The following is a 22,771-nucleotide window of genomic DNA, read 5'->3' on the forward strand; positions in this document are numbered from 1 at the left end:
TGTGTTTGATCATTGTCTACTAATGTCCTTGCCATTCATATTTAAAGACTGATGCAACAGACGTGTCTTACCTGGAGATTCCTGACCTTTTGATTGTACGAATACATTCAGCATACCCAATCACGCATTCAGTCCGCACAATGTAAAATGGCCCATGGGTATCATGTTTCAAAGTAAATATATAAATAATGAAACTAGACGTCCAATGGTAGGAAAGGTCAGGTTACTTGGATCTTTCCCTATTCTTAGCTATAATCATATATATATATATACTGTATATATATATATATATATATATATATATATATATATATATATATATATATATATGTATATATATATACAGTATATATATATATATATACAGTATATATATATATATACAGTATATATATATATATATACAGTATATATATATATATATATATATATATATATATATATATATATATATATATATATATATATATATATATATATATAAATATATATATATAATATATATATATATATATATATATATATATATATATATATATATATACATACATACATATATATACATTTGGATGCCATTAATGCGCACACATTATGCCTACATTGGATTAAATACATCGTATGAAATGCAGTAATGAAGTTTCTGTCCTTCACTTGATTGTTTAAAAATTTAATGTAAAAGTTTACTGCTGTAAAATTTACCATTTCATGATGTTGAGTTCTAGTGATTTTGTACTGTTGTATGGACAGCTCAAAGTTAAGGATTATTTATTTGATCTGGCACTGCATGCTGGCTTTATCCATCAACGAGACCTATGATCCCTTTTGATCACAATCCAGCAGAGCATGGTTAAGGTGTCCGATGCTTATACCTGCAGCTCCTTAATCTTGCGCCGAAGTGTATTTGAAAGACCTTGTTCATCCTCCAGCCTGCTTGTCAGCACATTCACCTCCAGCTCTCGTCTGCCGTTGAGAAACGATCTCAGATAAGACTCACAAACATACAGACCAGACTACAGCATTACCTTGGGGGGAAGCTCAGCAGCCCCAAATTCCCACCACCCAGGTGAGGACAACACTATGTCTGCATTGGTTGTTATATCCATATTTAGCCCACCAATTTATTTTCCAACGGTCTACCTCCACATTCCAGGGAGTCTACATGGGCTGACCATATCAATGAATCTAAGCTAAGGCTTGGAAACCTTCATAATCATCCTCATTATCATCATTATCATGTACGATACTCTATACAGAACATTGGTGCTGCCGAAACAGTTACTAGGCTGAAATCCCGGTAGAGTCGTCACTCCGGCTCAGGAGGTCAGGGCAGGAATTTGGAATTTGTTCAGGATGCCAGTGATAACTCGCCTACTCTTCTCGAAGGACACCGTGGGATCTTTAAAGTCCACCACCTAATGCCAGCAAACTGGATGCCCAGTTTAACGTCCATCTGAGAGGCGGCACACACGTTGATGAATCATCCTGCCTGTGAAACACTGGGATGATAGTTTATGGCTAGGTCGGGATTTCATCCAAGCCTTGACAGCTTAGAGACGAGTGTGCATACATCTATGCCATCCTGCCAGTTGGCAACCTTATAGGTGGTAAAGGCTGTTTTGCAGGTATGGTGATGGCTTTCAAAATAATAAAAATGAATACACATATTTAGAAATATATTTTTAAGCGGTGAAACCGGTAAAATATTTGGCTTTGTCCTTCCTTCCATCCATCCATCTGTCCATCAAAGTGAAGAAGAAGAACCCTCTAACCCATTGTGTTTAATTCTAAATGGTTCTGAAGTTTAATTCCAAAGGGTTCTAAAGGGTAATTATAAAGGGTAATTCTAAAGGATAATTACAAAGGGTAATTCTAAAGGGTTCTAAAGTGTAATTCTAAAGGGTTCTAAAGGGTAATTCTAATGGGTTCTAAATGGTAATTGTTATGGGTTCTAAAGTGTAATTCTGAAGGCAAATTCTAAAGGGTGATTCTAAAGGGTAATTCCAAAGTGTAAGTCGAAAGGGTAATTCTAAAGGGTAATTCTAAAGGGTAATTCTAATGGGTTATATGGGGTAATTCTAAAGGGCAATTCTAATGGGTTCTAAAGGGTAATTCTAATGTGTTCTAAAGGGTAATTATAAAGGGTAATTCTAATGTGTTCTAATGGGTAATTATAAAGGGTAATTCTAATGTGTTTCATCATTTCCAGTCTTTGCCTATTTCATATTAAAAATGCCAAACTGAACTGCTTCCTTCGGACGTGTGTGCATTTTTATTTATTTATTAAATGGAAATGAAATCTTGTGCAAGGCAAATATGAAAACTCTTGATTCAACCCAGAACCTCTCACTTCCAAACCCAGGACTCAAACCCAAGGCCTCTGAATTACAGGGGGGAAATGCTTTATGGCTGTGGTATCGAGTCATCAGTCAGCACTTCAGGCCTTCTTAACAATAGCTGATCTTCTATGCCTGACAATCCCAGATGAAGACCACTCTGTGGTCAAAACGTCGGACATTGGCCTTGCCTATCGAGCAGCTCTTAGTTGGTGGTCCATTATTTTTTCAACATGTAGCTTTCCAATAATGCAACTATGATTTTTATATGAATCATACATTGTGCAAAGCTTTCACCTCCCCAATTTCCTCCCTCCCCTCTCTTTACTTTTACTGAGTTGTAGTTCTTTTTCTACCCCATTTCTATGTACGTTTCTCAGTATCTGCTTTTGCCTTGTCGTGTTCCCTTGACTGAAAGCTTCCTGGTTTTTTTTGGTTTCCCCCCCCCCCCCCCGCCCCCCCGTGTAATGTAAGAACGTTTATTATCAAACTTGTAAGGAATAAAGATACTGTATACAAACAGGTGGAAAGTCCATGAAGAAAAAATATCTGTCATAATCATAAAGCAGCAGAGTCTACCCGAGTCAACCACATTTATTACCACCTCGAGTTATGCTCACAATAATAACACCATCTGCTTATGACAGATGGAATATAAAGTCGTCTCATTATTAAAGTATATCTGATGTACATACACATCGTCTTTCTGTGAGTACTTGTGACTCGTAGCAAGGTGGCATCGGTTCCTGACGGATTTCCAGGCCGTTTTGTGTTTTAGAGTTGTTGAACTCATAGTGTTCACGTTACATGTAATTAAAGTCCAAATTTAAACTTCGAAAGAAACTTTTGATGAATATAACGTACTTGCGCAGCAGTTCCTCCAGGTCTGCCTTGATGCGCTCAACCTCTGACAAATTGTCCAGAGTGGTCTTCAAGTCTCCCTCCATCTTCCGTCGTGCCTTCTCAACCTCCGTCCTCACTCTTTTCTCTTGCTCCAAGCTCTCTTCGAGCTGATCATAGAACCATTTACATCACAGTCAAATGTTGTATAAATATATCTGAAATAAGTTATTCAGAGGTAAAGTATTGTAAGCGAAAAAGGGTCTTTATTAGCTTTTGTTGAAGATCATAGGTGTAGGAAATTAAAGAGGCAGAGAATAAATGAAAGTGAAAGAAATGAGCGGTACATTGGTGAATGATAGAAAACAAAGGTAACGGCAAAAAAGAAGGTAGACATTGAATAGAAAGACAGAAGACTTGCCAATTTTTCAAACAGAAAGAGGAGGACCAAGACTGATTGTCAGCTTACATTGTCGATGTTCGCCTGCAACTTCGCATTACTCTTTGTAAGGATTTGATTCTTGCTCTCTTCCATTTGCAGATCATCGAGGGTATTCTGCCAGAATGATATGACATGAAACATTCATCAGCATTACAAAAAGACGTGTGACAGAGGCAAACGCCATTGTAATGGCAACACGACGTTGTACTTACCTGGTATGAATCCTCAAGAGTTTTCTTGTCCTTGCTCAGCTTAGCCAGAGCTTCCTCCTTGTGCTGGAGCTCTTGAATCTGCTGTTTCACTTTGTGTTCTAGGGCCTACATAATTTGATATAAACCTGAATCAGTTAAATGCTAGGCTCTTCCACATACACAAGTATTCTTTCTTAAACATTTTGGAGTACAAAACAGCAGGAAATGAACAGGATTTGTGTGGAACACACCTGCTTTTCCCGCTCGACCTTTGCCAACGTCCCCTCAATTGTTTCCAGGTCATTCTTGAGGTCATTGTTTTCATTCTCGAGGTGTCGCTTGCTTGTCGTCAATGTCGCGTTTGTTGCTTCCTGTTCCTCGAGCTGGCTGTGAAAATCAGCCACACGCCCCTCAAGATCGACCTTGGCCCGTAGCAGCGCTGTCTCTCGTTCCTTCATATCTGAACCATAATCTTGCTCCTGCGGGATCCACAGAGGATCAAGCTCTCGGCACAGTCGACATCAATCTCTAAAAGGGAGAAGTGTTGTTGAACAAAAATGTGAAAATATTCTCACGTACGGCCTCCAAATCGCGCTTCAGCTCATTCTTCTCTTTTGTGAGCTTCACATTTTGTTCCCGCAACTTCTTTAGTTCAGCCGTCATCTTCTCCGCCTGCTCCATGGCAATCTTCATCTCTGCAAGCTTCTTCTTTTGGTCTTCTTCATGGATGAGTTTCACGATCATTGGCTTTACCTAAGGGAGGAACACAAGCTCGAGATGCTTTGTAGATCAACTGAACCTGGTGCAGGCTCGATAAAGTAAGGATGAGGGAGCGGAGTGATGATCAAAAAATGTCCACCCTCCCAAAATATGAAGGAGTGTGACTGATGAGAAACAATTTAGTGAATTAAAGTGATCTAATTGTAAATGTTTGAGAGGATTTAAACAATCATTGCCACCAGAACCATATTGGCATGTGATGATGTGAAACACCATGATGACCCCTTATTTACAAGTTGGAAAGTGTAACAATGAACAATTGTTATACGTAGAGAGTTTAAAGAACACTTTACTCCATTCAGTCTTGAGAAAAAGGATATGGGAAGGGTCTTTTCAACTTTTGCTTTACGTTTCCGAGCACAATCTATATTTCTTTTGAGATGCCATTTTGTCTGAATCTAAATATTCCCCAACGCTGAGAGTGCGAGCGGCAAATTTGATTAGACGAGATGGAATAAAATGCCATAATATTTTGTCCAAGTACTGCTAAACTGGAGGTTTTTGGAATTGTCAACAAGGCGATTTGTGGTCAACAGTGTTCAAGTGTGTAATTAAATTTAAATACAATTTAAGTTTCAAAGGCTGTAGGAAATCCTTTTTTCGGAAGTTTACCACCGTTGATGCACCGTCTTTGACACCTCTTTATTTAACACGTTATATTAGTTCTTCGTTGCTGCTGGTTGTGCCCGCTATGATGTCCTTAAAAACAGTAAGTTTCCTTTTTGGAATGATTTTCAGTTTTGTTTCACTTCCAGACAGGCAGACAGACAAACAATTAATTACCTTAGTTATCTCTGCACATGCTTGCTGGCATTGTGTACAATTTGCCAAACTCGGAGCAATACACTGCTAAATTGCAGGTTTGTCTTCCCATTCATGTTCCGATTTGTGTTCCACAGCATTAAAAATACATAATTAAATTGTAATTAAGTAGCTCCTCGATCATAGACTGACGTCTGGAGACAGACAAACAGAGTGAACTAATTATTGCTTAACCCTGCTTTGCGCACAGGAGGCAATTTCATTTGGTCGATGTGTCCCGATGTTCTTTATCAAGCAGTATTATAAACTCACCCTGCCATAGAGCTTGAACCAAGGCCAATAGCGCATCTTCAAGAACATGCGTATGTTCGTCTGGATCTTCTCCATTCCGTCCCTGTGAAAAAATACAATGATTATGAGATGCAACCTAGCTTTTGCATATACATAGTCGAGGCTCAGGAAAGAGTGACAAAGCCCAGGTTTCCGACTAATAATTTACAATACACGTTTGGTATTTAATGAACAGATAGCGTGTTCCTAAAAGGCAAAGCCATATGATCAATGATAATGTTACTTAAACCCCTCACTTTGTTCTCATATATATATATATACATATACACATATATTCCTTCGTCTTTGATCTCACTTCCCAGGCAATATGCAGCTGCTATAAGAGCAATCGGCCACGTTACCACGTGGGCGGCATTCCGCCATCCCAACAATTTTACAAACTGCCGAGCACTCTCCAGCAGGTTAGTGGAGGTCTCGTGGATTCCCAACAGGGCTTCCCTGCGAGCTTTCATGGCTTTTGCTTCGACTCCAGGGCTGCCATACGGAAGGGACCGGGCTAGAAATATGAACGGCAGAATTTCTTCTGACGAGCACCGAAGATAGTCCAGGTCCCGATGACCAACCCAAGGGGACGGGCACACATCATATATATTTATATATATATATTTATATATATATTATATATTTTATATATATAGCTTTACAGCCTGAACAATGAGTTCTGTTACCTTCTTGCTGTCCATTATTAGTAACTCCCAACCGCAACCAGGTCGACTCCATATGATGAGTGGATACCAGAGATAACGTCACCGCGTGGCAGGCGGTGCGTATCGCTCCCAGCAAGGTGCAGCAGCAGCTGTATGGGACACCTTGCTGGCGGTTCTCCACTGATGATATGAAGGTCGCATAGTGACTGTTATATATATATATATATATATATATATACATATATATATATATATATACATACATATATATATATATATATATATATATATATATATATATATATATATATATATATATATAGATAGATATATACACACACACACCCACTCACACACCCCCTCACACACACACACCCATTTAATATCTGCATTCGTTCAAGGTTCCCTATCAAATTAATTGCTCAGTCAAACTCAATGCATTTCTCTGCCATGAGTCTCTCTCCCCTGGATGTACTCATGTAATGTGACGTATTGAGTCACCTCATGTCCAGCAAGTGCTTAACTCGCTGTCTTCCAAAGAAACCGCGACAGCGAGCCTGCATTTGGGTGATAATCTTGCCCAAAGCATCATCACGGAGATCTTCCAGCTTAGCCAGCACCCCCGCTCGGAAAAAGACCTAAACGGGAATAAGCCCAACCAGGACTTTGGTTAAGATGAAAACGAAACGAATACAGACACAGGAAACTGAAACAGAATTATCAACAATGTATATTGCTTGTGAAGTTTGGAAATGCGAAGTTGTCTCTGGGGTAAACACTTGTCCATGCACTATAACGAACCAATTTACTGCAGAATGTCTCAGTAAGTGTTTTCTTCATTGTGTACATCTTTTTTGCATAATTTGAAGGGGCAAAGAGGGAAGAATCTGAAGGATGCATGCAGGATAACAGTTGAAGGCTAGAGCAAAAAAATTAATGAAAGAATAAATGCAAGCTATCCGATAATAAGTTAAAAGGTCACCTTGGTTTCACCAATGCGGAACTCGTCTTCATTCAGCTTTACAGCCTGAACAATGAGTTCTGTTACCTTCTTGCTGTCCACAAACTCACCCTTCGGACAGGCAGCTGGGTGAAGGATCTGGTATCTGGAGGGAGGGAGAGATAGATATGTATATAGAGAGAGCATTGGTATGGTTCACCAGAGGACCTGGATATATATATATATAGTTGAAGCTCAGGATATATATATATATATAGTTCAAAGTTGAAGCTCAACCGAAGGTGGACCTTGCAACAAGACAATGACCTTAAACATACCAGTAAATCCACCAAGGAATGGTTGAAAAGAAAGAAATGGAGGGTTCTGCAATGGCCAAGTCAAAGCCCGGATCTAAATCCTATCGAGATGTGGGGGGATTTGAAACGAGCTGTGCATGCAAGAAACCCCTCAAACATCGCACTGCTGAAAGAATTCGGCATGGAGGGGTGGGCAAAAATTTCTCCCAGTCGATGTCAGAGACTGGTAGACAGTTATAAGAAACACCTACTTGAGGTTGTTTCTGCCTAAGGGGGCAATACCACCTATTAGAGCCAAGGGTGTACTTACTTTTTCCACATGCGAAATTTGCATTTATGTTTATTTAAATTATACAATGGACTACAAAATTTAAATGTTTCATGATATTTGTTTTGTTATATCACCTTTATCTATCAATATTGTTGATATCTTGCCACTGTTGATGTCAAAGTGCACGAGTCTACTATTAGAAAGAGGCTGCACAAATTTGATCTACATGGGAGGTGTGCCAGGAGGAAACCTTTGCTGTCCAGAAAAAACAATCCTCTCCAAGAAGTTCTGTCGCTCAAGCTTTTGGGTCTCACTATCTGCCATGATCTTTCTTGGGAAAACCACATTTCTAAGCTGGCCTCCAAAGCCAGTCGCCAACTGGGCATCCTCCGTCGTGCGAAGTCCTTACTAGGCACACCTGAGCTCCTCACCACATACAAGGCTTTCATCCGCAGCTCAATGGAATACTGTTCTCCCCTATGGGCTGGTGCTCCTGCCTCACACCTGGCTCGGCTTCACGCTGTTGAATCCAAAGCTTTCAGAATCATTGGAATCTCCTGCGATGAAGCTATCTCTGAGGGCCTTTCACTCACTCACCGCAGGCAGGTAGGTGGTCTTTCTGTCTTCTACCGAATCCTCTCCGGCCTTGCTCCCCCAGCTCTCTCTGTGCTCTGTCCCCCAAATATTCCTACAGGTCGCACAACATCTGCCAGCCACCCTCTGATGGTTAAACTGCCGAAATCTCGGCTCTCTGCTCACCTTCACTCTTTCATTCCTCTTTTCTCCCACCTCTGGAACAAACTCTCACACTCACTTCAATCACACTCCTCCCTCCAGGTCTTTAAAACAGCTGTTCACCACCATCTCTTATCTTCCCCCATCCAAAACCTTGATCTTTTCTACCCCCACTAATTCACCCCAGATCCACCTTGTTTGAAATTCCAACTTCTTTCCTGGAAGTCCTGGCAGTGTCCATATGTTTTATACCTCTCCCACCCCCACCCTTCCCATGCCTCCCCCCAAAGCCCTCTCCCTCCCACAGTTCTCTCGATGTCTCCATGTCTCTCGGTCCCTGCTCTCAAATGTTGTGTTTGTGTCCTTCCCCCTCTCTCCCCATCTTGTCTACCGCTCCCGATGTTATTTGTTTTATGTGTCTGTTTGTCTTTCTGTGTGATTAATGTTCGCTCTGTCACGAGCCTCGATCTTGTATACAAAAAAAAAAAATATATATATATATATATATATATATATATATATACATACATATAATATGTAGGGGAGAGAAAAAGAGGTAGAGAGAGGTAGAGATGTAGAGATAAAGATGAATAGGAAGAGAAATCAAAAGGAAGGAGAGGAGGGAGGGAAAGAAAACCCCACTGATTATGGTGCTAAATCAGGACTCCACTGACAAGGCCTTCCAAGTAGCCATGAGGACAACCAACCTAGTTGCATTTACCATCTCCGCTGCACAAACAAATCTCAAATCAACACTCACGGATCCCTCAGGTGAAGACGTACCTGTGTTTGAACTCGGCATATGGCAAGCGGTTGGGAAAACCTTTCCGGCAGATTCTGATCCCTTCCAGCACACCGTTGCAGGACAGCTGGTTCAGAACCAGTTTAGCATCTGTCAGGCCTGTAGTACAGAGACAGGAAATCATCGAAGTGTGAACAACTATAAGGATGACAACTTATTTACTGTTTCACTCTTGAAGATCAGCACACATTCCTTTTTAATGCAAGTGATTTGCACTTCTGACAACGATGACAACGTTGGCTCAGGTAATGGGATTTTGAAGCTGCCTGTATTCTGTTCAAATTTGCTTCTGAGATGGAAGCCCATCAGTAACCTTCCATCTTAAAGTTGATTGGGTTATTTGCACACATGTGCATGTTTATTTGGCATTTCAAACTTCAATGACATCATATGAAACAAAAAGGAACGAGAACAGCACTCAGAAGAGTACATACCGCCACCATGCTGAACAGGCTGAACTCATCCACCTAGATTTGTCATTACTCTTGCACAACTTTTTGAAGCATCATGCTATATATCGTTTTTGGCCCCATCTCGAAATGGTGAAGAATCACCTTTTTTAAAAAATAAAAAATTCTCGTATCGGGATCCAGATTCGGATTTTCACAAAAATTGAATTGATGTGTCTTCGCCACACACCCAACCTGTCCAGCAAGTTTTGTCTGAATCCATCCATAACTTTTTGAGATGTCGTGTTATATATAGTCTTTAGCCCTATCACACAATGGTGAAGAATCACTTTTAAAAAATTCTCGGATCCGGAACTGGATTCGGATCTTCACCAAAATTGAATCAATTCGTCCTTGTCACACATGCAACCTGTCCATCAAATTTCAGTTGAAACCGTCCACAACGTTTTGAGATATCCTGCTCACAGACAGACAAACAGACCGTCAGGTGTGAAAACATTATCTCTGTCCACCTTTGGTGCATCGGGATAAATAAGCGCAAGAGGACTGCAATGTCATAATGATATAAACCCCATTTAAAATGGCGGTCTTGGGTACCTTGACTACAAGCTGTTCTCTACTTACCAGGAGTTTTCACCTCGTTTGGGATGATGCAACGTACAAAATGCGGTGATGTGCTGTGCAGACTTGACATCAGCTTGTTGAGCTGCTCCTGTGACGTCATTATACTCAATCAGTAAGGTTCACCTCTTTATGTTAAAATAAATGGATTAATTGACGAATCAAATATCACTCAATCATTGTTAAGCAGTATAAGAAAAATGTTGTTTTTCTAAGTGATGTAATCGCTTGCAATTTCCAAATATTTACTGAACAAAATTACCTTACCCTGTACAAAGCAGAGACTGTTTGGAACGAAGCTCCTTTCTTCTTCCTCTTCTTTCCACCTAAAGGAAAGCAAAATAAAACCCCCCACATTAATAACCTATCGTATCAAAATGTATCTCTTTTATCTTGCAACAACAGCAAGAATGCATGAAGACAATGGGATAAAATACTGAATGTCTGTATGGCACTTGGGAGCAGATGATACCTGTCGGTTCTTCTTCAGCAAAGATGGTGGCCAGAATGCCGATGGCCGACTTCCTGAAAAGTCCGCAAACAGTGTCATTCAGAGGGTCCTTGTTCTTTTCCAGCCAACCGGTGATGCTGTATCCAACCTGGGAACACAAGAGCATTCCACAAGCTAAAAAAGCTTTATGATGTCATGTGCTGCATTGAATGAACCTGAACAAGATCTATTTTAAATCTTCTATCATCTCCCACATCAGAAACATTGTGACGAGGAAAGCTGAAAACATGCAGCACAATAGTTGAGTGGTTGTCAGACATTAATGGATGCAAGGTGGTTGGACATCAATAAATTACATTCTCATTGATCAAGATAAGAAAGAAATAATAATGTTTCGGAAAAGGATTCCGAAGATAGGATGGCGCTGAAGACCGGACTTTGTAATTTTTCAAAGTAACCAACAGGTTAATGAGGTAGAAAATTTGCACTGTCTCATTTATTGGTGCCATCCCATCTTAGGCAACCTTCTCACGTTTTTATGCCTCCGGCGACTTTGTCGCCAGAGGCATTATGTTTTCGGGTTATCCGTCTGTCCGTCCGTCCGTCCATCCGTCCGGGCTAAACCTCGTTTTTCTCAACAGCCATATGTCCGATTGAGACTAAACCTTCAGGGTAGGAGTGACACCCATGCAGAATGTTTTTTATGATAATTGTGACATCATAGGTCATGTGGTAAGGCAGCCATCTTTTATTAAAAGCAAATAATAAAAAAATTATTTCTCAGAAACCGCTCAATGGAAAAATTTGAAACTTGGCACACTGTCAAATGGGGAACAAAAGCATGATAATGATGACATCATATGTGAAGTAGTATACCAGCCAAAAATGTTTTAATCTAATTCCTTATTCCAAAAATCTGAAATTGCATGCACATGATCTATGACCCATGTGTATTGAAATATAAAATTTATGACATCATAGGTCACATGGTTTCACAGCCATATTGGATTGAAGGAAAATATTAAATAATTATATCTCTGAAACCACTCACCCTATCAATGCAAAATTTTATGAATATCATCTAACAGCACTGTTGCATATAGTTTGAAAATGATGATGTCATAGGTCACGTGGTTTGGCAGCCATCTTGGATAGAAAAACGAATCTATCCGATCAACACAAAACTTCACAAACGTGATCCCCTACCCATACATATGCAGAGTGATGGCATCTACCCATTGTGGGACTATGCGGAGGCATATTGGTGACACAGTCACATTGTTCTAGTTATTTTTACAATTATATTGATGTTGGGTCATGTGTGGAGAGAAAGATGTTTTACCGTCCCAGCATAGTGCACCAACGCAAAGTGAGACTCAGCCTTCTTGGCTGATCCTCCGACACGAGGCTTTTGGAAATTATTCGACTTTCCAAGATGGTTGTCATAGAGTGCAGACTTGAAAGTGTCATCCGTCGCCTTTGGGAAGACGCACTGCTCCTCCAGGATGGAGAAAATGCCCATAGGCTATAGGGAAAAGGCAGAATATTTGGGAAGACAATGATTTATATAATAGTCTGTTAAATAGAGAATGACATACCTGAAAGCTGCAAGTTTTCCTGTCTCTCATGCAATATGCCAGGTGCACCTGACTATCTCTCAGCAAATATAAATGCATTGTCACTCTGTTGAGCTCTTTGTCTGTGTAGAGCAAATGTTTTCGGCAGATGCAATTTGCACACAGCAACTTCGTATGTTTGAAGTGTGCAGAGCGAGCCATTGTATTCCAACGTAGTGCAAGATACCTTCTCCAGCAAGTCAATGCAGGCTTGCAGGTCCATTCCAAAATCGATGAAGGTCCACTGGATACCTTCCCTCTTATACTCTTCCTGCTCGAGAATGAACATGTGGTGGTTGAAGAACTGCTGCAGCTTCTCGTTGGTGAAGTTGATGCACAACTGCTCAAACGAGTTGTACTGCAGGTATGAAAAGAATAGCAATGAGGGAAGGAAGTTTTGTCTTCAAATATTTGTTACTATTTGTTACTTTTATATTTGTTTGCTAAAGCGAATTATTAATTTGACAAAGACTTTAAGGCTGATCATATAATGGTGACTCCACAGCTGATGAGGAGACTCTCGAGAAATCATCAAAAACTTTTTTCTTTTTTTTTGTTCGTGTGGAGGCTCGTAGTGGAGCTGTCTCAGACACACACACACACACACACACACACACACACACACACACACACACACACACACACACACACACACACACAAACACACACACACACACACTTTCACACGACTGTTAGATAAGCCAAACAGCCGCTGAGCTTGGGGGAAGTGTCATCACTTCCTGGAGTACTCTGGGTAGCAGCGACATCACACCAATGGCGCCGTCTTTCTCTCTGCACCCAGTGGGGGCATTTACTAAGGAGGAATTTCCTCCTCTCCATGGATCCCATCCTATGGTGATTGTCCGTGCTCTTAACCTTTTTTTCAACTGAAATTTATTAAAGATTTACCAAAAATAATAAGTAAATAAAATGTGGACCCAACAACCAGGAATATTCAATATAGAGTGAAGAAGACCCTCATGTTATGATGTATTAGAGCATTTATCAGCTGTAGTGAAATTCTTACCACTGCCCAAATGCCTGCTCAATGCTAGATATTACAAACAAGCAACATAACTTGAAATCCATTCAATCCATTTAAATAGTATGATAAGTACCTCAAAGATTTCAAAGCCAGCAATGTCGAGCACACCGATGAAGAACTGCCGAGGGAGGTCCGTGTCCAGTGTCTTGTTAATTCGGAAAACCATCCATTTGAACATCCGATCATAGATAGCTTTGGCCAAACCTCCAACAGCGAAGTGGCACTGGCCCACAAAAAGGTACGCTTGTGTTATACGTGATGCAACCAGAAGGTGAAAATGCACCATACCCCGAGGGTTGGCATCCTTTACATCCGGACATTGGTTGTGCATTACAGATCAAAAATCCCACTAAACACGAAAATCGGATCTATTGAATGAATGAATAGAATGATCATTTTAAGGCCATTTTCCCCGCTAAAGCGCGGGTTAGCGTTGCGGAGCCCATGACAATCATGGTTCCCTGTTTGAGGCAATGTTTTTATGGCCGGATGCCCTTCCTGACGCCAACCCTTAGTCGCCTCTTACGATGCACAGGGATACGGTGTACCTATTCTAAATCGGGGTACACACCGGGATCATTCATCCCAGCAAGCTGGTACTCAATTTGCCGACCTCGGAAGGATGACAAGATCAGTCAATCCCTCTGGCGTTAATTCAGCGATCGACCGGGATTCGAACTCAGGATCCTAGGATCCCAAGCCTGCACCCTAACCGCTAAGCCAACACCAACATTTCAGGAGGATCTATTGTTGATAGAATATCCCCGGCTTCTCACCTGATCCATCGTTTGACTCTTCTGCACAAATTCGTTGCCAACTTTGACCTGCGGCCTTGTTAATCCTCTTTGCAGTTCATTTGAGGCGATGCCCAGAAGGTGAGAGACTTTATCTGCCACTGTAGGAGTAAAGGACGTGTTAGGGTGCTTCACACAATGATGCCAATTCCATATCTGTGTCGTTGCTCACAAATAACAGGGTGTTAATTGTCGTGATAATGTAGACTATTTCCTCTGCAAGTGTGTCTACAATTCGCGATTTTATCGACCTTACTGTTTACTTGGCGCATCCTAAATTAATCAACAATGGAGTACCACCCCAATGGAGACCTTACTGATGTTAGCGACCATGCATCACATGTATGTAATGTCTGCAAACAACAGCTTTTGGCCTTTTCTATTTAGAAATGCCTTCCAGACTTTGAGTTTTTATACTTTTCTGAGCTGCGAGTCTGAAACGAGAAAGGCCTTATAGACAATTTATTATTTAAATGTATATTTTGGACAAACTGTAATAATGTATTATTGTAATTATTTAATGTTATTAAATAATTAAATAATGTAATTATTTAATGCAGCAAGCTGTAATAATGGAAACAACATTCAGTGCTTTCACTTTTCCATTTTCTAAGCAACCTTTTGGAGAAGGCCTCAAATTATCAAAATATTTTTATCTAATTGTTTGCCGAAGGAAGAGCGACTCCCTTATGGATTCCTGAAAGCTTTTATTATCGAAAAGAGCCATACAAAGCTGAAAGGAAGAGTTGTGTCGTTTTGGGGATGCTCTACATCACCTTCCGTGGTATCGATCTCGGCTTGTTCTTCGCGTGGTTTTTGTTTGAACTTCATGTTCCCAAAATATATGACACCGGAGGTGAGACGATACATGCCCTTCTTCTCATCTGCGGTGAAGCCAAGGATATCAATAGCTTCCTGCGGTGTGAAGAACCAGGGTTGAAATAAAAAGAGGAAGAACGTCATCACAAGGACTCATGGGGATTAAACACACCTGTATTACATCAGAGATGATCAAACACCAATGTTTCAGTTTTTATCGCGAGCTTTCGCATTTACGATATGATAATCCCGCTTATATCCAGCCTTCGGCTGTGCTTGGCAGAGATCGGAATTTCAACAGCTTTTTATCAATGGTCCTAGACATGATCGGCGGTCTTCATATCAGGACTCTGTGGTACCCAGGTATGAAGTTGCGGTTCACTGACTGCCGCTCATTCAGGCAAAGGTGGTTCTGGAGGTATGACATGCACATCTCACTACATTAAATATGTTTTATAATGTAAAATGCCTTGCTGGTTTACTGTCAAGAGGGTTTTTTGTAATACCAAGGCATCTTTCCCTGGGCACAGCAGAGTCCTGACTTGAACTCCCCATCGAGCACTTAGTAAACATGGACCAGGAGCTGAAATCTGACCTCCGTCAAGTATTATGCAAGAGATGCAACAACATCTACTCCATAGTTTGGCCCAATCTGGATCATGCTGGCATACAGAATATCATTGATTTGATGTCATCATGGGTTTTAGGACATTATGAGGCCAGTGCCACCTGATACTAGTACACGTGATCAGTTTGGATATTCGTACCACAGACTATTGAAATAACGTACGGTTACAATCAGGGATGTTCCTTTTAAATCTGGAAGGGTAGTAGCGTAGTATTAGATCATGAACCGTGCTCTATACTGACCGTCGGTGCTGCCGAGGCCGTTTCTATTGCTAGGGTTACAATCCTGGGTGGGTCGCCACTGTGACATAGGAAGTTAGGGCTGGAATTTGGAATTTGAATTTGTTCAGGGTGCCAGTGATAGCTTGTCTACTCTTGACGAAGGATACTGTGGGATCTTTAACATCCATAAACTAATTCCGGCAGACGGGATGCCCTGTTTACCATCCATCTGAGGGACGGCACACACTTTGATGAATCATCATGCCTGTGAAGCCTCGGAATGACAGTTTATAACTGGGCTGAGATTCGAACCCAGGGTCGATAGCTTCGAGGTGAGTGGTTGTACCTCTTGGCTATCCCGCCAGGATGATCCAGACACCTTTCCTCCTGCATTATCATTGATTTCACCGTTAAAAAAAAAAAGAAATGCTGCAAGGAAAACGGTTTGTGGGAAGTTAACACCAGCGTTTGACAAGGAGATAACTTACATCTGTCATCTGCATTTCTTCTTTATCGTCCATTTTATCGACAGTGACGACACCTTGAGAAATGTAGTAGTACTTGTGCGGATCAGGCTCCAGCAAGCATTCCTCTGTAAAAACAAGAGACTCGCTCAGAAATAAATTAATTTTAAAAATTCAGAGAAGTTAACAGTTGTGGATCAGAAAGGGGAAACCCCCGATTGGAAAGAGAAAATTCCTCAAATAAAGAGTAATTTGTCCATCAACGGGGTAGAATCCTAGTAAAGTGAAATGGGGGTTGGCGTGGAGTGGGAGAGGGGGGGGGGGGGGTAAATGGAATGTTCTCTCAAAAGGAAAGACATTTTTTTGTTAATATTGAGAGGAAGAAGAAGGAATGGGGGGGGGGGGTAATTATTTTGAGGGTTCACATGTTCTGTTTCTTGGAGGGTATTCGGGTAAAACAAACATGGAGATTTATAACCGAGAGCGTGCCATTCCATGCTGTGTGTGGGGCATGTGTGTGATCTCTGTCCTTACTCAAAATCTCTGGTATTTTGTTCGAAAGTATCTGGTAGAAAATGTGGTAACTCCTCTCAGCGCTCTGCTGGGAAATCACTCGAGACTTCTCCAAGAGATCTGCAACCCATCAGTGCGAAAATAAGAACCCAAACAGCCTGTGCTCTCCCAGCCGTGCGGTAATAAGAATGGTCAAACACCGGCGATTTGAGTACACGGGTACGGCCGGGGGGGTCGCAACTTACAGCTTTCAATGTCTGCTCCGGACAACTTTCCCGTGCTGCCAAAGTGGATGCGAATGAACTTTCCCTGTGAATGACAGCAAAGGAAGGAAAATCGAATGAGTTCAACACAATGTCACAAAAATCGTTGGGGCGAGAGTGACCTTGTGGTAGAATACTGGTGACCTCTTTACTGGCTGGAGGCCTAAGGTTGGCCCAACATCGGCTGTACTTCTGGACTATCTACAGGTAGAAATACCGACTCCCCCCCACTCCTCCTACCATTCCGTATACCTATTTACTATTCATTTACAAACATCAATAAAACATCAAATTACTGTAAACAAATGGCAATGGGTCCCTCAACACAAAAGTGACTATGTTTTGTTAAAGCAGCACTTCATTATCAATAATACAAGAGAGCTGTCTGTCTGTGTCTGTCTGTCTGTGTGTCACCATTTTTCTCAGAGTTGGCTGAACGGATCTTCGTCAAATTTTAGAGATTCATCAGTGAATGCCTGGGAGTGCTTTAGGCAAAAAACAAAAAAAAAGAAGTATATATTTTAAGTTCGTTTTTTTGGATTTAACAAAAATATATATATATATTCGCTCAATAGTGCCTAAACCTTTTTTAAATTAATGACAGTTATAGATACAAGTACGCATCCGCAAAAATAAATAAAAAACAATCACCAGACACTTGAAGACAAATAAATCAAACAATTCCGGAAGTGTACGAAGTTGGTAGTTACGCTTCTTCTTCTTCCTGATCGGCATCACATTTAACTCAGAAACGTGATGAATAGCACATTCACCAGCATATATTCAATAAAAGGTGATGAACCCCCTTCCTCTCCTGCCTCCCCATCCCCCGCCCCCTCCCCTCCCCCCCCCCCCCCCCCCATCGGCAACCCAGGTACTTCTGCTAGTCAACTATATAAGAGAGCTGTTGGTCTGTCTGTGTATGTCTGTCTGTCCATGTCGCCATTTTTCTCAGAGATGGCTGAACGGATCTTCGTCAAACTTTCAGAGGTTCATCCGTGAGTGCCTGGGAGTGTTTTAGGCAAAAAAGAGAGTTATTTCAAAAATAATCTGAAATATAAAAAGTTCGTTTGTCTGAAAAACGGCACATTCACCAGCATATATTCAACGAAAAGATGATGAACCCCCTTCCACTCCCCCCACTCCCATCCTCACCCCTCCCTCTCCTGCCTCCCCCTCTGCCCCCCCCCCCCCCCCACCTGCCCGGCAACGCCGGGTACTCCTGCTAGTACCAAATATAATAAAGACTAACACATTTTCACCAAATCCGAGGAGACTTCTCTTTAACAGTTATTCTTATCTTCTCTCGGATGCAGCATTTGAGTTCTGCTTGCATCATGGCTTGGGGTGCAGCTGATGCAGTGCCCCCTGTAGGTGAGGGGAGGAATTTGTAATTTGTTCATGGTGCCAGCGATAGCTCGCTTACTCTTCGTGAAGGACACCGTGGGATTTTTAATATCCATCAAATAATTCCAGCAGACGGGATGCCCAGGTTAACATCCATCCGAGGGATGGGGGTGCGTTGTGATAGAATGCACCACATCTTTAACAGTTGAGACAAACACATTGAATGCAAAGTACAGCACACGTGTACGAGGTGAATGCACCAAGCAAACGCTGGAGGGCTCCGTGTACTCACAAAACGAGAAGAGTTGTTATTCCGCACAGTCTTCGCGTTTCCGAAGGCCTCCATGACCGGGTTCGCCTGGATGATTTGATCTTCCAGGGAATCCTAAGACCAAGCAAACGAAGAACCACACTTATCTTCCGAAACAAACATTGTAAGGTTCATCTGGATATCATCATCATCTTTTGTAGCAACGAACAACGAACAACGAAATCAATAAGCAACGAACAATCCCTCCCCAGCCATCCTTTCCAAATGCCCACCTGAAATATCTCCGTGAGTTTACCTGTCAAATTCCCCCTCCTAACCGATTGTTATGGTTACCAGTGAACCGCATGTTTACGACTCAATGCTCCCCTTCCTTCATAACTCATGCTACATTTACTAGTCAAATGCACTGATTGACATGTTCGATGGCATTCATGTCAGGTAAACTCACGGAGGTATTTCAGGTTGATATATTCCAGTGAGTGTGAAAATTACAGCATCAGGTGCAATGATTGAATCAACAAAGATGATTTCTCTATGTTTACGAGTCAATCACATGTTTACTACTCAAGTAACCACTGCAGCCCATGCCACAGTGATGCCATGGGACCCACACCTTCGATTGAGTAATTTCACCCTTGCCGGCACCAGCCAGGTTGGCAAAATACTGAATTACTTTCTTGGTGTTCTCAGTCTTGCCAGCACCAGATTCTCCTCTGCAAATGGAATGAATAGGAGTGTTATACACATTCTCATTGAATGATACAGGAGGGTCATACACAACAATATGGACACTTAGATTACGAATGGTCAGTGTACTTATTTTCTTCTGTTGAATACAGCTGCTGGTTACATCACTGCTGGGAGTGCGGCTGTGGTGCTGATGCAATGCTCCGTCTAGGTGTTAGTAATTTGTTCAGGGTGCCGGTGATAACTCGCCTACTCTTTGTGAAAGACACTATGGGATCTTTAACGTCCACCAACGGTGCTAGCATACAGGACACTGGGCTTAACGTCCATCCGAGGGACCGCACAACGTCCTGTCTGCGAAGCACCAATCCGACAGTTTACAGTCGGGTCGGAAATAGAACTCGGACTAGAAAGCTGAAAGGTAAGTACACTATTTCCACACCTACTCAGGTATAGCACCTTCATGTGGTCACTGCCTGAACTGGACAAAATCCCACTCAGTATCAAAAATCAAACTAGAGCGACACTCGGTAGAGAACATACCTCCGCCAGGAAGAACAGTTTACGTTATGTATCCCGCTGATAGACCGGATCTGGATCTGGACCTGAACCAAAATCGAATCAGCTTGTTCTTGTTACCTTACAAACTCATCCACCTAGTTTTGTCGTATCTCGTCTGTAACATTTTGAGATATCCTGCTCTATATTGTTTTGACCCATCTCTCAATGGTGAAGAATCACTTAAAAATTAGAGTATCTGGATCTTCACCAAATTCGAATCAATTCGTCCTTGTCACACACCCAACCAGGCCTCCAATTCCATCCCAGTCTGCCCATAACATTTGGAGATATCGTGCTATGTATCATTTTTCACCCGATCACTCGATGATGAAGAATCATTAAAAACATTCTAATATCTGGATCCGGATTTGGATCTTCACCAAAATCTTCATCTTCACTTTACTGCCTCCGGAACAAACTCCCTCACTCTCTTCAATCCCACTCCTCCCTCCAGGTCTTCAAAAAAGCTGTTCACCACCATCTCTTATCTTCTCCCATCCAAAACCTTGATCTTTTCTACCCCCGTTAATTCACCCCAGATCCACTTTTTTGAAATACCGACTTCTTTCCTGGAAGTCCTAGCAGTGTCCATATGTTTTTTGTTTTTTTTACCTTTCCCCCTATCCCCCCCTTCCCACATATCCTCCCCCCAAGCCCTCTCCCTCCCACAGATCTCCCGATGTCCCTGCTCTCAAATGTTGTACTTCCCCCTCTCTCCTCATCTTGTCTCCCGCTCCCTTTATTATATGTCATGTGTGTCCGTTTGATTTTTTTTGTCATTAATGTTCACTCTTACACAAGCCTCGATTTTGTACACAAAAAACAACAACAACAACAAAAAATAATCGAATCAATTCGTCGTTGTCGCACACCCAATCTGAGCACAACTCTTTGAGAAATGCTGCTCACAGACAAACAAACCGACAGGAGTGAAAACATAACCTCCGTCCATCTTCGGTAACGGAGGTAACGAAACATCGGTTGCACATCCACCTGCGTTTGTAAATCTATTGATTGTGATTGTACAGGTATAATGTTGATGGTAAAATGAAATTAAAACACAACTCACGTGATCAGCATAGACTGATGGCATCGATCTGGGGGTGGGACAGATCGGGGAAAATATATGGAGAGTTATAATCCAGCACATCATCATCGAATCCATTTACAGGAAATAATAATCCAAAAAAAAGAGCATTGACATTTTACATTCCAGGTGGAGTCTTCTTAATTAATTTATTGGCATCGTAATTGATTGATGAGTCATTTGGTCAGTCCTCCACACTTTGGGCTCCAGGGTCTTTTTTCAAGGTGGATGTTTCCCCCTGTGTTTCTTTTCCAGTGGTGTGGTTATAAAAGACCCTAGTCAGCTTTGCCACTTGGTTGAAGTATATCTCAGGCTGTCATGTCCCTGATATAGTCACCCAAGACCGTTCTCCTTACCCATAAGGTGGAGGACAACAGTTGGTGTTTTGAGGAATCTGCACCGTGTGATCACCTCAATGGGGAAGGTAACCCCAGACGAACTGTTCATGTCTCAAAAGGGGGACCAATGGAACAAATAGATCTTTATTTCTACAGAGGGCACCCACCCATCAAGGTCATGATGAACAGGTAAGGTCATTGTCAAGTTCTGCACAACATCGTCCTGATGTATGGTGCACAAGACTATTTTGTCACTAATCAAACACCAGAGTGGGCATTGCAGAGGGAATTTGTCCACAACGATGATCTCGTATTCAGATGATGTCCTGCAGCTGAGATGGCGAACAAAGACTTTTCATAAAGCATCCTCGACCGGCAGAGGATCTGCATTTTGGCCTTTTCCCTGCACCTTCTGCCACCCATTGTGATTTATGGTGAAAGCACCAAAAGGTCTTTGGTAATTTGTTTGATTCTTCATTCGCATTGCCCCAAGTGTTAGACTGCGTTTTCTTTCTGTTATGTTGCACTGATGAAGACTTTTTGAAAAGGCGACTCGCTACCAACAGGCCAACGATTCATAGTTCTTCCAGGAAGATGGTATCTGTGAAACAGGTGTGCTTGGCTTATTGTCGAAGGGAACTGTAACCAAGTGAGCAGAAGGTGGTCAGAAAGTTAATTTAAAAGTACAGTATATTAAAAGTATGCACGGACATTATTACCTCCGCCACTGAAGGTGGAGGCAGGTTGTGTTTTCACCCCTGTGGGTTTTGGACAAGTTTGTGTGTTTGTGTGTACAGGTCACAATTTTGTTGCCACGTTTTTGTGACCTCATTTTTGTTTTTGGGTACAATTTTGTGACCTCATGCCGCTCACTTATACTTGCCTACAGGTCACAATTTGAAACTGATCTTCATGAAACTTCACACCAGATGGTAGAGTTGGTGCTCTGACAGAATCCTATTTATTTTTGAGGTCAAAAGGTCAACATAGGTCAAAGGTCAACCACTTTTTCTGAATTTCTAAAATCCTCAATTTTCATCCGATTGACTTGAAATTTGAATAGGATTTGCATATCAGTTAACGTAATTCAACCACCATCTATTTATGAGGTCAACATATGCCAAAAGGTCAACATAGGCCAAAAGTCAACAACCTTTTTCAAATTTCTACAATCCTCAATTTTCATCCGATTGACTTTTTTTTTTTTTTTTTTGTATACAAGAT

At 41.5% G+C, this 22,771-nt stretch overlaps 1 protein-coding gene across 2 annotated transcripts in view; it reads right to left on the reverse strand.

Annotated features, from left to right (window-relative positions):
* The window catches only part of LOC137426974 (myosin-16), a 51,628-nt gene that overhangs the window by 13,875 nt on the left and 14,982 nt on the right, over positions 1-22,771 (reverse strand). For both annotated transcript variants that reach the window (XM_068116046.2, XM_078778800.1), the window contains exons 5-28: positions 21,192-21,219; positions 19,488-19,587; positions 18,896-18,988; positions 17,239-17,302; positions 17,015-17,113; positions 16,505-16,608; positions 15,125-15,263; positions 14,331-14,449; positions 13,628-13,777; positions 12,697-12,867; positions 12,236-12,418; positions 10,915-11,041; positions 10,710-10,768; positions 10,446-10,533; positions 9,393-9,510; positions 7,329-7,452; positions 6,848-6,984; positions 5,661-5,742; positions 4,386-4,559; positions 4,058-4,285; positions 3,828-3,932; positions 3,643-3,729; positions 3,198-3,343; positions 870-960 (exon numbers count right to left, since the gene is read on the reverse strand). In XM_068116046.2, the coding sequence (XP_067972147.1) occupies positions 870-960; positions 3,198-3,343; positions 3,643-3,729; positions 3,828-3,932; positions 4,058-4,285; positions 4,386-4,559; positions 5,661-5,742; positions 6,848-6,984; positions 7,329-7,452; positions 9,393-9,510; positions 10,446-10,533; positions 10,710-10,768; positions 10,915-11,041; positions 12,236-12,418; positions 12,697-12,867; positions 13,628-13,777; positions 14,331-14,449; positions 15,125-15,263; positions 16,505-16,608; positions 17,015-17,113; positions 17,239-17,302; positions 18,896-18,988; positions 19,488-19,587; positions 21,192-21,219 (2,816 nt within the window). The remainder of the gene's footprint in view (positions 1-869; positions 961-3,197; positions 3,344-3,642; positions 3,730-3,827; positions 3,933-4,057; positions 4,286-4,385; positions 4,560-5,660; positions 5,743-6,847; positions 6,985-7,328; positions 7,453-9,392; positions 9,511-10,445; positions 10,534-10,709; positions 10,769-10,914; positions 11,042-12,235; positions 12,419-12,696; positions 12,868-13,627; positions 13,778-14,330; positions 14,450-15,124; positions 15,264-16,504; positions 16,609-17,014; positions 17,114-17,238; positions 17,303-18,895; positions 18,989-19,487; positions 19,588-21,191; positions 21,220-22,771) is intronic.

This window comes from Myxine glutinosa, chromosome 5, assembly GCF_964187855.1.
Source record: "Myxine glutinosa chromosome 5, kmMyxGlut1.1, whole genome shotgun sequence".
Classification (NCBI taxonomy): domain Eukaryota; kingdom Metazoa; phylum Chordata; class Myxini; order Myxiniformes; family Myxinidae; genus Myxine; species Myxine glutinosa.